This window comes from Megalopta genalis, chromosome 15, assembly GCF_051020955.1.
Source record: "Megalopta genalis isolate 19385.01 chromosome 15, iyMegGena1_principal, whole genome shotgun sequence".
Classification (NCBI taxonomy): Eukaryota; Metazoa; Arthropoda; class Insecta; order Hymenoptera; family Halictidae; genus Megalopta; species Megalopta genalis.
The window spans coordinates 7,845,458-7,862,302 of NC_135027.1; the positions used below are offsets into that span (position 1 = coordinate 7,845,458).

Below are 16,845 nucleotides of genomic sequence, written 5' to 3' on the forward strand. Positions count from 1 at the left end.
TTAAGAGGCGGCAACCCTGTGAGCACACAAATATATTTATCAAATTAATTTCTACATGTTTGAATTTGTCGTAAAAAGTGCTATGAGAACGCATATTTTCCAAATTTTATTTAAAAAATTATTGATATATATATATATATTTTCCAAATTTTATTTTAAAAAATATATATATATACATATCAGTAATTTTTTAAATAATATTTGGAAAATATGCGTTCTCATAGCACTTTTTACGACAAATTCAAACATGTAGAAATTAATTTGATAAATATATTTGTCACGTAAGAAAACATTTTTTCTTCATAAACAAAAAAACACCTTATTCGCGTATTTCTATTTTCTATTATTTCTAATAGAATTGTATTATATATTGCATATTTCTTATATACAATATACTCGTACGAAGTTTAAATATATTCAATCTTCTCGTTATTATAAAACAATTCGACGGCGAATATATTAATAGTTTTAACTGGACTGCAGATTTGTATACATTTCTAGATTATTTAAATTTTTATAAATAGCGTGTGTTTTGTTTTATCACGAAGTATCTTTTTGGGGATCAGTCATAAATTAGGACTTTTAACGATGGACGAAATTGTGACGATTTAATTAAGATCTGAGAAATGCTCGCAATAACAAGATAATATCCATAAGCATATTGCTCTGAGAATATTAATTAGACTGCGTATTTTTCTGCAAAATAAAAATTGTTCGCGTCAATTACAACGAACGAAAGCTGAACAAACGTGTGATTCTTCTATTAATAGCGTCGACAAATTAAAAACGATGCAACAAGATCCTTAAACCTTTCTGATGTGCTCAATGCTTTTTATTTCACTTAGCAGATTTTGCCATAAGCGAATGGAATTCTCTGTGCAATGATTACTCATGTTCGAGGTTTGGATGTCGATGGTGGGTTTCTTTAACGAGAGCAAAGATTATCTCCGTAATTAGCGGCTGCCATGATTTCATCGCTTGTCGCGGTGGCCCACCGATACCGAGCTGTTTCATCGTGAATTTTAATTAGCGTATTATTATATCAGAAGGCGGCCGCGCTTGCGGAATAGTAATTAAACAGGACGCTTGTGAAAAATGCTTGCGGTTTTTGTTTCAGATGCAGAGAGCGGTGCTACTGCTCTGTTGGCTGCCGCTCCTCAACCACTGCCACGCCGTACATCCAGGTAACGGAAAGAAACTATGCCTCGTTTGCCGTTTAATCGGCGAATTGCTAACTTTTAACCCTTGCCTCGATAATCCGAGTAACAATCCCCGAATTCTTTTATTATTGTTTTGGGAAACTGGAAAATCAATTTAGATGTCCAGTTATTTAGCTCTTATTGCGATTTTGGTTATTTAAACGGTGGATAAATTATTGCTAAAATGTTTCTCCATGCTTTGCTATACTGTATAATGTATAGTAATAATGTCCACTGAAGTGTTATCACGGTTTATACTTGGTCAAGGATTTATCATAATTATTTATCTCAAATATAGTAGAGTCATAAACCTTCAGCTTTTTTCATGATGTATGAATGTGATTAATATATTTCATGTACATGAATATTGTATGGGATCTATATATACCATTCTCTTTCGAATTAAATTATTATTATTATCCGAAGCATTTATTGTAACGTAATATTTCATTTAAACTACAAAACTTTGGCAACTTTATTTAACAATATATATGTATTGAAATACTAGGTAGTTCATGCGATAAAAATCAAATTTAATGGTGTCTCATAAATTGATCCGAAAGCAAACTATTTCTTTCAATTTTATTTTCATTCAAATTTAATTATTTATATAATATAATTTAATTAATATAATTTTTATATATATAATATATAATAATATATATAATAATATAATATATATATATATAATATATATAATATAATATAATTTATATATTTCTTCATTCAATTCGTATTATTTTCTGCCGATTCAGGCATCATGAATTTATTTCTCAAGGATTTCTGCTTCTGTTTTCATTAAATATAATCATTTTAGGGTCAATTATTTATGATCTTTTCGCATTCGTATCGCGTTTCCCCGTCACCCTAAATAGTTCAGCGCTACACCGCATAGAATCACGTGTGTCCATCAACGACGGATTACTGACAACGTCGAGTGTACAAACCGCCAGATATTTTTCCAATTTGTGGGGACATACGTCTGAAACGTCCGCCGCCAATCGCGTCCAGTAAAAAATTAACACCCATAAAGTCTGGTAAATTGCTTTATAACTAGACGACGATCGATCGGCGTGTTCTGCGAACCGATGGGATTGATCGGTGCCTCGTTTCCGGGTATCGTGCAAACATAAGTCGCATCGGACTTAAGTTATAGCCGGAAGTCGGGTATTTGAATGCGCTTGTATCCAGGCAACACGTCCAGCAAAAACAGTCGGCCGATCACTCGATACGAGCACGCCACTATGTTACGATAATCTGAATAGTGCATCGAGGAATGCCATTTTGGTAACGCAAGTCAACGTTGAAGCATACTTGTATTCTATTGATTTCAATAATTAGAGAAGTCGGAAATTGTCCAACCACTTTTTTCCTAACCGAACCCACGAAAGCTATTTTGCCATTAATAATTACAATTGATAATCGCAATTATTCGCATTGTTTCGAATAAATATTTATCTATAATTCTTTATTCGAATAATAAATTGATAAACTATGAGAAAACACTTTACATTCTATCATTTTTATTCAAATCAATTATTTTTCGTATGAATTTCTGCACGAATAAATTTGTGTTCGAATAAAATTTTATTCGGATAAATTCTTATCTAGATAAATATTTATTCGACTGAATATTTATTTGATAGTGTCGAATAAAAATTTACTCGTTAGTCTTTATATTTTAACGGACATCCGAATAAAATTTTCATCAATTCCATTAATAATGAAATATAAAAGTAGTATTTTTCTAAATTTAGATATACATATGTTATTCTTATGGACAAAATTTATTCGCAACTTTTAGTACTAGAAATTTAATTTTTGTATTAACGAAAATATTATAATATTGATTAAAATATTTGAATAGAAATCATGAAATAAGTCAGACTTAAAAATTTTAATCTGTTTCAATACTGATCAATGCTGTTCTAAACGAAGCTTATTTTTATAAAAATGGTCAAAAGTGCAACATTTTTTGTCCATATTTCATAAATAGAATATAATCTTGAACTCTTCGACATTGACGTGACAGTATAATTAATTTTGTTTGGTGTAACTAGAAAGAAAAAATTAATTTCACGTCCGTCGCACGTGTTCAATGAATCTAACTGTTTTTAATTATTACATTAATAGTTCAGTACGGTACCAGAAAGTATCATAATGCATCGTAATATAAGCAGTGCCTCAAAATCGTTCACAAATTCATTAACTTCTTTCGAAATTCTAAAACAGGCGACCATTAGTAGCAACAGTAAAGTTAGCTTCTCCACTTTTGTCATTCAGGCGAAATATGGTGGCAACGGCGTGATTTTATTCAAAGTCACGAATTAGATGGATCCACTCCTCGGTTCGCGTATATCGCGCCACTTATTTATGCCATATCGAAAACGTGTTGCATGCTTTAACACGCTTCGCACATGATCACTGATAGTGCCTATGGTGTGCTGTTCGAAAATGATGGGAAAATATATCAACGATGAGCTCGAACGTTAAATATTAAAAAGTGAAATTATTCAACGTAGAGCTAGACACCTTTATTCATTACCCAAATAAAATAAAGTAACCTTCATCCATCTCTTCAGCGAATTTTAGACACAATTCACTGTTTCTGAAAAAGTAACATGTTTTGCGCATCACACTATAATTCGTAGGAAGTACAAACAATTGTAAACAATTTTATTTATATTATTGTATCAATTTTCTCATTTTAACACCACTTCGTTAATTGGACAACAAGGGACAATTTAAATGCAGACAGGTGTAGACTGACAATGAATTTCAGAATTGTCAAATGTCTTTTCCCTTGCCCTCAATTCTGAATTTTGTCTCACTCGATCATTACTATGTGAACATTTTTTCCTTGCCGTAAACATTTTTTTACAATGCATACCGTATGCATAATGTCGGCGGCATCGCGTAATTAACATGTGCGTGCGCGTGATTCATTACGTTTTGTCGATGTTACAAAAGAACGACAAACGGTTCTAGATTAGAGGATGCATTAGAATGCAAATATTTTCGAAAAAACGAGCCTTTAATTACACCACTTTATGGAAACCCGAGTGTGTTATAAATATGTACAGAAAACCTGCCAGACCACCGATGAGATGCCGAACTAACAGGGTAAAATACTCGTTCGACGCGAGATATAGAGCGAAGGTTGGTGTATCCTGATTACAAATGCAGTTACAGGGTATGTAATACACTGTTTGAATATGCAGAGAGTCTCTCTAGAATTTGAGCACCTCCGATGTACCCTTTGTAACTATAACAGCAATATTGGAAAATGTTTAGCGACGATCTCGTCTAACTAAAAAAAACACAAGGAAAATAAGGGGTTAAAAATGATACTTGAGATTTATATATGGAGAAAGCGAGTCTTGAATCATGTTAACTGTTCCCCTTTAACTTCTTAGCCGTGGACGACGTGTACACATGTCACAAGAAATGACAATTTTACATCTTACAACAGAAATACTTCTCCTACGGTTTAGCTTAAAATGCTTGTGAAATATATTCATAAATTTCGCACATTTTAGAATAATCACGCATCCAGCGTGATCGATAAAATGCACATAAAATTGATGTTAAAAGTAGATTTTAATAGACGCAGCAAAGTGGTTAATGGCGCTCGTTTACTCGATTTTTAATCTCTTTACAGTGTCATGTTTAATTTTGCCAACAAAATGGACAAAGCCCGCCGAAATGTGTTCAACCAAATTGTCCATTATATCTTCATGTCCTTTCGCATGAACAACAGAACACACAAGGTTTGGATTTCCTGAAAATGGCTGAGTTATGTCGTAGTTGGAACGGCGAAACTTAAGCGATACGAAATCCCTCGTTACTGTTACTTCGTACCAAGCAAAATGTGCGTTCCGGCATGAATTACAGTCTATAAAGCGTAACGATAACTGTAAACGTCTTTTTTGGAATCGTAAAGTTACATGGTCGAACCGGATTTGCGCGACTGCGGAGAGAATTTACAGCTGGTAACAATTAATTAAGAATCCTGGCTCGCGTCACATGAAATTTACATGGTTGCACGTAATTTAAATTGCTGCAGCCGCTGATTTACGTAGTGTGTGTGTATATGTCACGGTACTTAATTATGCTATGCGCCATGTCTAAGGTATGCACGATCTTCGCGGATAATATTAAACATGACGTATTTGCGGTCGAGAGTAGTTCACCGCAGAAACAGATACACTGAATATGTAAAAATCGCACGAATTTTCTGTGAAACTGACGCTGATTTTAATACTCTTAAATTCAAAATTCTAGACAAAATTCTGTCGTAGATCGAGTCTCGTATGTTACCGAATTTTTCTTCTTTCTTCAGATTTCAGATGTGTATAATTTAATTATAAATATATATAATATTATTATAATATAATTATATATATATATATATAATTATTATATTATTATAATATAATTATATATATGTTATTATTATATTATATATAATATTATTATAAATTGTTCAACAACGAAGCAATTTGATCCAACAATTTTCATACGAGTTATTTTGCAAGTTTTCTATGTCGAATAAACAATTACGATTCTACCTAATTGCAAGATTTCAAAACTGGATTCGTTTCTTGAATTTCAATCTTCCGCTTCTGGCCTGACTGTACACTGTACTTATTCTACTTGCTCGACCGTATGATAGACTTATTCTACTTGTCTGAATGCACGCTGTTCTCGTTCTACTCGGCCGACTAAGAGGAGAGCTTCTGTAATCCGATTCGAATCTTCATTTCAATTTTGTGACTGTTTAAAAATTGTGAAAAATTTGCCGATTGAATAGATAAAAGGAATATGTTAAGCTTTATCGAACATTAGAGTCCATTCAATTTTCTTTATTACAATCATAATGTTCCTGTTACAATTTCAAAGGCACGCAGAAAAATATGAAACGCGTCTGACTATGTTGTGCTTGTTCTACTTATTTCGCGAAACAAGTCAGTTCATAACTAAATGGACATCATTCTACTTGCACGATTACTAGAATGTTCGCAAAACTGACAAATTCTTTTTACATTACTCGAACAAAAATAAGAATTTGATTTGATATCCTCTGGTTATCGTTTCGAACAATTAAGAATCCTGCGATCGGTTCTAATGATTCTCCGAATGTCATCCGCATTTTCAGTCGCACGTAGTATAATATAAGAGAACAGAAACTTCGGAAGGTTGTTTCATGCTCCGAAGTGAACTTGCCAAAGAACACGTGTTCTTGGCTTTTAGCTGATCTACACGCCAGCCAAGTTTCGCCACGGTCATCGGACGCCTCCGAAGATACCCGCAACTTCGAAACTCTGGATAAAGAAGTGCTCGCTGATTTGTAAAACAACATCAGAAAGTTCGCGACACATATGAATAGATTCGTCGACACGGATCATTCGGCTGTTTAACGGATATTCCGTAAACCCGTACAAAATCGCGGACGAAAAGTTATCCGGTTCCAACTCCGTTTTTGCCGTTAATGATATTCAGGAAATTATTCGTAATTGGCTACCTACGTATCTTAATTAGCCCAGACGTAATTGCTTTACGCAACCGTGCTGCCGACTCCGTGTAAATTAACTTTATGCTAAATACTATCGCGTGTAAACAGGGTGTGCCCAGCCACGATTGTTTTTGCAATTTCAGCTCGCGATTCATCCGACCGGTTCCGATCCGATTAAAACTTAACGTGTCGTTGATAATCTTATTCGTGATCACTCGTGTAATACGCAAGTAATTGCTGGCATGCGAAAGAAATTCAGATCCCGATTAATTTGCCATAATTGGCGACGCTTGAACGTGCAGATCGTATAATCCACTTCGGATTCCGAACAATATTTATTAATAAACTACGCGTTTGAAGCAAGAAACAATCGAACAGAATGCAAGATTTAATACGGCAAATTATAAATTTCATTTTCAATTTTACTCGCTATTGGGGGGTAGTTGTTTGAGAGAAGTTCCGCGGATTTTGTGAAAACCGGTGTGTGCGGAAATATTGTCTGAAGTTTTCTGAAATGACGAAGTTATGACACTGAGAAGATGAGACTGCACGTCATGCGAGATAAATGTTAACTCCAAACTTTAATCCTGTTTTCCTTGGGAAAATACGGTTTCGAGAAAAACACGTTTCAAGTTTTTCCTCTAAGTTGTTTGGAGATGCGTGTACTTATGTGAAACAACTACTACATTTTTATTCTAACGAAGTAAAATATAAATCCTTCTTCGCTTATATTTTGTTTCGCCATTGTAAATGATTTTTTAAAGAAATTTTATAGATATTGTCTAATAGACTAATTTCTGAAACGTCTCAAAAAGATACAAGTGATTTGTTCTAATATTAAAAAAGTCATTCGGTTCCAAATGCAAAATAAAAATTGTTTCAGACATTTTTACACAGACATTTATTTCTTGTCTTAATAAATGTAACGAGATGATAATAATGCAATAATATTTTCAAATTGCTTAAAAAATGTTCTTGCTGTTTTCCATTAGATCTACTCATTTTCGTCGTAAATGCATAAAATCAACAGCCTAGTGCTTCGTGATTCACCGAATAATACGAATATGATAATACAAAGGCTTCAATTTTATGTTAATCGCAAAACTCTAGAAGGTCCTTCTTTCTACCATAACGTTTTCCAACGGCAGTCCACCTACATTGCCAATCCGTCCGATTAATCGGTCCTCCGCCGGTGCAACGGGCGACCGTGGCAGAATTTATCTCGGTGTTAATGATTCGTTAGCGGACGGTGGGGACGCGGTTGTAACTACGATTTGTACCTGCGTTGAACAAAAATTACGATTTTAATTAAAGTCCATCCGTGCCGGAAGAGGCCGGCGCCAGAGGATACGAAACGCGGGTGTATTTAGCGCGCTCGGCGGTGTGTAATTGAATCCCGGGGTTCCGAAGACTATCGTAAAATCCTAATTTGAAACCGTGCCCCCGACAGCTGTCGTAATTTCTCGAGACGCTAGGCGATGATAATCGTGCGGCCCGGTGTTCGCGAGAAGCGCGGAAAAAATGGCAGCGACCGGCAAAATGGAGCGTCGCGCAGTGATATTTTTCCCTAAAAGGTTTGCCACAATTCGTACCTTCGCACGATTTTTATGAGAATCGATACTCTGAAGTTTTTGAGCTTGCTGAATTTTCGCGTGCTATCAATAGATCGCGTTTTTTTTGCATTTATAAGAGAAATAGATATGTGAAATTTGAAACAGTGAAAATGTTGAAAGTATTTAAAGACATCTATGTGTTATTTTCAAATCACTGAAATTATTAAAGATAGAAAGAAATATCTATTAGGCTCACGATTGTTGCAATTGAGGAAGATACTTTTTTAGTTTGGACGAAGATCCGCAATCTAGTTATCAAAAATTGAAAATTAAAAATGGACAATGGATCAATAGTGGGATTGCTTTAACCTTGTTATTTCTGAATATCAATAATAGCATGATATTAGCGATAATTATACAATGTGGAATGTAAAATTTAATATTACATAAAAAGAATGATAAAAAAAGTTCAATATGATCATGTTAAATAGAGTGTAATATATGTTTCAAGTATAATCACTGTTTCAAATAAAAAATTCCATTTCACAGTTACAACTATACTTACAGCCTTCATTATTGCAATATTTATAACGTTATATTTGTAATAATACTTAACAGCAATTAAGTATATTTTCAAGTATTATTAAAATCTTTTTTATATTTAAAAATCAACAGTATTTAAAAAATATGCTGAGTAAAATTGACTAATAAAATCGTAAACGAAGAGCCGCCATTCGAATGTTAAAAAATCTCTTTAAATTCATCTTTTTAGCATAGATTTTTATGGTAACATATGTTCTACAAATGGTTTCTTTACGGATAAAGCTTTAGCTTGACACATTAACACGTTCCGTGCCGAGCTTTTTTTACTCGAATCTTCACACTTTGATATTTTACTAAAACTTGATGTATTACGTGCAATTATTAATTCTCGTACACATAACAACGTAACAAAAACTTATCAACGCCCATTCTTGCGGTGGAAATTGATTCTTCGGTTCTAAATTTCTTGTAAACAATTTGTTCAGTTCACTAAGTAAACATGCAAGCGTGTACCATCGATGGTACACGTGGCACGGAACGTGTTAAAGATGTCGCCATCTTAACAATTTAGATAGAAAGATGCTTAAAAATTTCAGACGCCGTTCGATGCTCTTATATTTCAAAAATTACGTTTCAGTTTACATTTTGGGGCAAAGGTACCGCTGTGCGTCGCGGGTTTCATTATACGGAGGAATCGGCGCGACGTTATGTAAAAAGTGCATCGCATTTAATTTGGTGAACCGTGCAGCGAAAACGGTATTCATTGCTTCGGCCGGCATCACTGAACCTGTTACCTTGCCACATTCGTGTCACACATGCGGTTAACAGCACGGAACAAATAGCATTCCGCACGTCCCTTTTCGCTCCTCCTTCACCAACCCCCTCTCTAGCCTGTTGACCATTTTCTCCACATTTTTCGGCCGCTTTGTGATGCGCCATAAACAAACAGTCAAAACTAGGACGTGCACGCTCGCGATATCCCATTTGCTATGTTCTGCTCTCTCTCTCTCTCGCTCTCTCTCTTTCTCGCTTTCGGTAAAAGAATTTACGATCCCATGATTATAAAAAGTCGCCACGGCAGAAACGGTTTTTCTGTGAGGCGTAATGGTAATGCAAAACATTTTCGTTTCTTTGTAGAGATGGGCCCGCAGATTTCGGTTCGTGCGAATTTATTCGCGGAAAATAAAAGCTCGCACTCTGGGAGAATCGTCATTTTCGACATTTTTTACCTTTTGCCGGAATATGCGATTTTTATTTTGTTTAATATTGGCCTGATTTGCATCGTTAGCAGCAGCTTTTAGCAATTATGCTACAGCTATACTACTTGAATACGATTTGTAGACATGCATTTCTTTTAGAAATTGATTTTTTTTTTTGGTTAAATTATTTCTTTATTGGTGCACCAGCTTTGCAGATATTAATGGCCGCATTACATTATATTACATTACGCTATATTATATTACTAAAGTGTTCAAAATTGTAACAATTACCATCGTCATCTACATACTTAGCTGATGTAACTTATACATTGTATAAGTACATTGTTTTGCGTTTATCTTAATTTACCATGGTTGCTCATTACTAGTTATATTTCCTTAATTACTTCAAGATGTTCTAACCCTTTGCACTCGAGTGACGCCACTAAAAATTGGTATACTATTTTACAAAATCATTCTAAGAGCATCAGACTCGTCTATATGCAAAAGAAGCTATTAAAATTGCATTTTACTTGCCAATAGGCTCAATTTTATATGCGTAAATCGCTATAAATTATATAAAATAGAAATACTGTAGATCAGAAATCATGTTTTGGATTTCGAATTCAAATAGCTTCGACTGCAAAGGGATTACATTCTTAATATATTTTTTATCGTTCGTGCTTTCATTAGTCAAAGAGGTACTTCTTCTATAAATGTTTTATAAATAAATGAGTACTAATAGGAATATTCTCAGCATTTTTACATACAGGGTGTCCCAGGTTTTAATGTTCAAACTTTGTCATTATATTCTATGGCACAAAGTAAGAAAAGAATGTTATGTAAACATAGGTCATATAGAGCTTTATTAAGAAGTTATAACACAAATTCAGAATAAGAATAGTAATCAACTAAAAAAAAATAAAAAATAAAAAATGATTCGATCGATGTCAATCATGAACTGTCAACAACGGTTATTAATACATTTCGAAATGTATTAATAAACGCAGTTTACATAAACACACGGCATGTGCTGATCTATCCAAGCCAATGCTCGCAGTGACAGCAAATTGATTACTATTCCTATTCTGAATTTTTGTTATAACTTCTTAATAAAGCTCTATATGACCTATGTTTACATAACATTTTGTTCTTACTTTGTGCCATAGAATACACTAACAATGTTTGAACATTAAAACCTGGGACATACTGTATAATTCTTCGCACTATTTTTGTATTCATTTTTGTGTTGTAAAATATAGAGAATGATTGGCACAGTAAATATTGTCTCCTACAGTATTTAATGAATTAAATGAGATTGCAATTTCGCGACTTAACGATCGCTGGATAATTAGGTCTTTAGATCGTGCCATTCTCGAAATCACCCCGTATTCGTGTGGCAGACAGTCGTAAATACAATTCTTTTTGCGGAATGTACTGTCGTTGTCGATCCTCGACGCGTCTCTTAGACTGCATTTCTCATAAAATATTTCGATTATGTGTGGAGACCAAGAGTGAAAGATTTCATGGCAACGGAGTTTCACCGATTCTGAAACGAAACGGCATACAATGCGGACATCCGAGTTTATGGTTATAGAAAAACAATTATCTTTTACGAGCAGTAATGAGTAGTTTTCTTTCAAGGAAACGACGATGTCGTTCCGATGGTTATAAAATAGCTTTCAGGTTAATTGTGCCTGTAATAAATTTCCTGCTTATCCGTACTTAGTAATTGCATGTGTACATTTTTAACAGACCGGCACACCTACGATAACATGGGCTTATCTTATTCGCAATATTTCTTTACATTATAAATTTAAGTCGCTAATATTTTAGTGTTTGCTAATATTGCAAGTTTCTATTTTATTTTGTAGTTAATTATGGAACAAGATATCAATGTTTTCTCATTGAAGCGATTAAAAAATGTAATCGACTACCTATCATAAAAGTAACCTTTAACCTCGACATTCTTTAACCCTTAAATGCATGATTTTTTGTTTTGAATTTTAAAAAATCGTTTTCTATAGGAATGTAGTCATAGGTTACGTAAAAAATAAATAAAAAAATCTAGGTAATAATATCGAGTATTTATTTTGAAAAAAAGTTGTATGTAGACTTTTGGCAACAACATGCGTTTATTACTAAAATTATTGTAGACGTAAACGAATGGTCATGTATTTATATTATCTATTAGTATAGGAATTTTCACATTATTTATAAATGAGATGCAGCAGAGCAATTGCGATTTTTGTTGCGACACAAAGCAACCTTGCATTCGATGCACTCGGTCCGTGAAAATCCTTTGCAACCTGGAAGTTATCACCCAGCACATTCAAATGTCAAAAAACATATAACTTACTCGCCAAAAGTAATGTCGAGTCTTTTATTTCGCACATGGTCTATCGTCTATTGTTATCAACGTGCGTTCGGAAACGCGCGTACTCAGGTTTTCGAATAAAATCAAGTGGAACTGGAATGTAGACAATTGGCAACAATATGCATTTAAGGGTTAATAAATTCTATAAATCGCGACTTACTTACTTCTTAGCAATTTACCACGTATAATTAGACCGCACAGAACATTTTACTGACAGAACAGGTTGAACTGATTCAATAATTATATTTTCGTATATTTTTCCAGGCGAAATAGTGCAACATTTATTTTCCATATACATTTCGTGCAGTTTCAAATTCCAAAACACGAGTATGAAAAACAGACTGGACTTGCAAGCAGATCCAATATGAGACTCTCTGTATATTCTCGAGTGAAAGGATGTCAGAGACCGGTCTCGCATGTTCCGCTGGTTAGTGTACCCAAACAGAATGCATGCGAAATGCATGCGGTATGCTGATGGCTTCTCGACGCCTCTACAGCGTTTAGGCATTTCCCCTGCTTTGATCCGCGACGACACGATGAGGGTATCAAGTGTTTAATCTTCATGCGGAATGCGTTTACCCGTTCGGACTGGTCATGAAGTTTAATAACACCGTTCGCGGAAGGTGCAGAAAGTTTCGGCTACGGTTACCGCGAGGCCGGTTATATATGCGAATTTGCCGGTGCACTCCCATTAAAGTAGGAAGTAAGTCGATGTGCCGGTGGAACATCTATTAAGAGAACTATTCGTTTCGCGAAGTCGTGCGCGTACCCTATTCTCCGTAATTAAGATTCATTGCTTAGTTGTTTGAAGCCGCGCCCGGACTTTGACGTATCATTGTTTGGAATTTACGATCTCGGTACAAAATTACGCGCTCGAAGTTCGCTTTAATCCACGTCATTGCAACCGGCCGTTTTTTTCAAATTGCAATGCAGAAATCATTTTCGAATTTGACGCTTGCCATCTCCGAGCATGAAGTATCTTCGAAGAACGTTTATACGAGCTCGTTAGTCAACGTAACGCTATAACGATTTTCAATCATGCTCCCGTCGCTTCTACGGAAAATTCGAACCCTTTGACGCAGAGATTTCAATTTGAAATTAATATTTGTTGGCATCGTTAATTGCAATTTTCCTTGCGCCGATCGATTTGTTTACTGGCACATGTTTTCGGTGCCTCGATGAGAGAGTCTTGTTTGAACGATATTTCTTTGTTTTCACAAATTTCGAGAAGATCCCTACGTCTACTTTGTGCTTCTACTTGCGTCGTACGCGTTTTAAGAAATGAGAGATTTGGAATTAGAATTCGAATGGAAATTCAATCTTATTTTAACGAACGTTTCGATTCCGGTTCGTAATTCAATGGAAAACTGTTCGCCGTGTAATACAAATTGCTTGCGAATTGCGGGAACGAAACGATGTTATTTGAAATGCTTGGAAACACCACTTTGACGGACCGCATTTCGGAACGACTTGGAACGTCGTCACGGAAACGTAATTTACGAGACAACGTTTTAATGTAATAAAAGTCTCGCATGCTAAAGACGCGGCTTGAAAACCGTCATTTCTAAATCAGTCGCGGAATTCTCGTTACTTTTATTCGCGATGCAATTTTCACGGGCACGGCACGAAATCGTCGCGGCGGTTTATTTTTAATGGACGCAAAGGACCGGACTGCGCGGAGTTCCATTCGAACAACAGCGAACGGATAAAAATGATACGCGTGCAACTTGTTTACAACGTTTATACGTTCGAATGCGATGCATATCCAAGGCGAATCGTTATTTGCTCAAGTTCTTCAGCGAACGAGAATTTTCCACTTTATTTAACGAATAAGAGAATAGCAATGCAGAGGCTATCATATAAAGCGAATCGATATTATACTGTATAATAAGTGGCATATGGCAGCTTCCACAGAATAATGATATCGATCGCTTTCATAACTTTATTATTAGCGTCATAAATTTCATTTGCGTCGAGCGCTGAAATTTGGATATTTCAGGTCGTTGGTTATTTCACTAAAATAATCATGCGAATTAATATTTGGCTCATTAAGCCCGGGAAATATTTAAAAATATGAGAAATATTCGGCTTCTAAATATCGCGAAGAAACGATCGAGATGAGGCGTGTTTTAAAAACTACCGTGTCAAGGAATCAAAATTTTACTACTTGTTTATGATATTCGTAGTTGGTCAATTGACGAAGGTTACTATAGAAAACTGATTAAAAGATAACAGTGAGTCTCTCCATGATTTCACAAATCACGCTGACATTTATAGGATTCTAACGTTTCCACTTTATGTGATCCATTCTGTGTAATTAGCGTGAATATTAACTATTGTGGTTTCGTTCTGTTTTATTAGCTCTATTATGGTCTCTCGGTATATTCCATTATCGTTAAATACGACGACGAGTTTAAATGTAATGTATATTATATTATACAGACATCTACTTGTCAAATTCAAATGAAATGAATCTCATTTAAGGTCCTGCATATTTCACTCTAGAATAGTAATTATGCACCTCTAATCAAGGATACGAAATTCTCCCTTCATCTCTGATTATGCATATAACAAAACTGAATAGGTCAAATACAGAACAGTAAAAACGTTTAAAGAATTTGAAAATGTTGTAGAAACATTTTCAACTCATTCAAATTTTTAACTAGTTTTCAGAATTCACTCTTATTGTACTAATTCAAATGAATTGAACTTTACTGGGATGTTCATACTGGAAAAGGGTTAAATTACCATTCAAATTTTAGCTTTCTCGTTTCAGTTTTATTAATTAACTTAATAGATTTGATTTTTGGCAATTAAGTGTCAAAATAAATATTTATATAGCTCTTGCATCTTGCAGTTAGTGCAGACAATTTTTATTTCACATAAAGATCCGCAGTTTAATAATCGATGTTGCTGCAGTCGCATCGATCGAAGACAAATATCTATTTTAAAAATATTTTTTATAATGTTTGGAGCATAAAATATGAACTCTGCCATAAAGTTGTGGGCGTATTTTCTATAAAAAGATAAAGACTAACGAATAAAAATTTGATTCGATACCATCGAACAAATATCCAAACGAATAAAAAGTTATGCAGATAAAAATATAGCCGATTACGATTTTATTCGAATAAGAATTCGCTAGAATAAGATTTTTTTTATTCGCACAGTTATTCACACGGAGAGAATAATCGATCCGAACACAAAAATAAAGAATTATTCGTATAAAATAAAAACACTCGAATAAAATATTCGACTGAAAGGTATCCGTTCGGACACACACACACAATTACCTTAGATAAATATTCATTCGAAAGAATACGAATCCAATTCTTCTCCGCCAAATCGACTGTGAAATTCCCATCGAAGCACAATGAGGTATAAAATCTCGAGGAAATTTCGAAATCCTTCGATGAACGACGAGAAGCCGGACAGTGGATCGGGTAAATTTTTGCCGGCAAAGACATTGGCCGGCCCTTAATTGGTCTAAACCGTGCCTTAACTATACTTAGCTGGCTGACCTGGCTCTTATCGATCCAATCAAGTGGAAACTCGAAAGTCAGAGCCGAAACCCAATTGAACCGATTAGCAATACCGTGGTCTCATCCGTGGCCTCGCGCCCACGATTGTTTGATGAGCTCACCTTGTTACCTAAGTTGCGGAAAAGTTTGTCAGGGTTTCCGCCCGGCTGGCAATTTCCGCGGCGGTGTTAAACTTATTCCTGCTGATCACCTGTGGGCTGAATTCCCGGCGCCGCGGCATCGCGGCAAGCTTGAATCCCAATGAGAGCTGGGAAATGCGTGGGCGCCTTTTGCCCGTGTATTATTCATCGGTGGCAGCCGATATCAGTCGGCAGAGAAATGATAACGAGTTGTCGACGCGAGCTTCCCGAGCCGGTTTTGTTGCCCCGTTATTATTCACGACGGCGCGTATACGTCTTTGACGGATTTAATATCTCGATACTTTAATACCGTTCGATCGGAATGCTGCCAGTCGGAAAGAGGCTCCCCGATACTTTTATCGTTTCTTATCTGAACCGAGCACATTCTCGTATACGATGCTCGACTTGCTACTGGCGCAATATGAATCTAGAAGTAACTACCGTCTATAAGAAGCGTTTTCTTATTCGAGAGATCCTGCGCGAAACTTGTTAAATATGGTGTGCATAGAAAATATGTTTCACTGTTGCTAAATTGAAGATGGCGTAGCAACAATTTTGTTGTATATTCTTTCTTATTTTAATCATTTTGGTTCTGTTATTCTTTTCACTGTTTCATATTGCTAGTGTCAATAAGCATGACTGATGAGCATCGATAAGAATGATTCTATAGATTTGGAATTGAATTCGTAATTTGCAAAAATTTTCGCTATTAATATCAATGTATTTAGATCACAAATGTATCGATGCTTATTCTCTAAATTATTTCGGCCATTTAATTTCCACGTATGAAAATTATTTTTT

General features: G+C 35.1%; 1 protein-coding gene across 1 annotated transcript in view; it reads left to right on the plus strand.

The window, feature by feature from the left end:
• Sol1 overlaps positions 1-16,845 on the plus strand; it is an 842,346-nt gene that overhangs the window by 126,444 nt on the left and 699,057 nt on the right. The window contains exon 2 of the mRNA XM_076526761.1: positions 1,118-1,184. Within this exon, the coding sequence (XP_076382876.1) occupies positions 1,118-1,184 (67 nt within the window). The remainder of the gene's footprint in view (positions 1-1,117; positions 1,185-16,845) is intronic.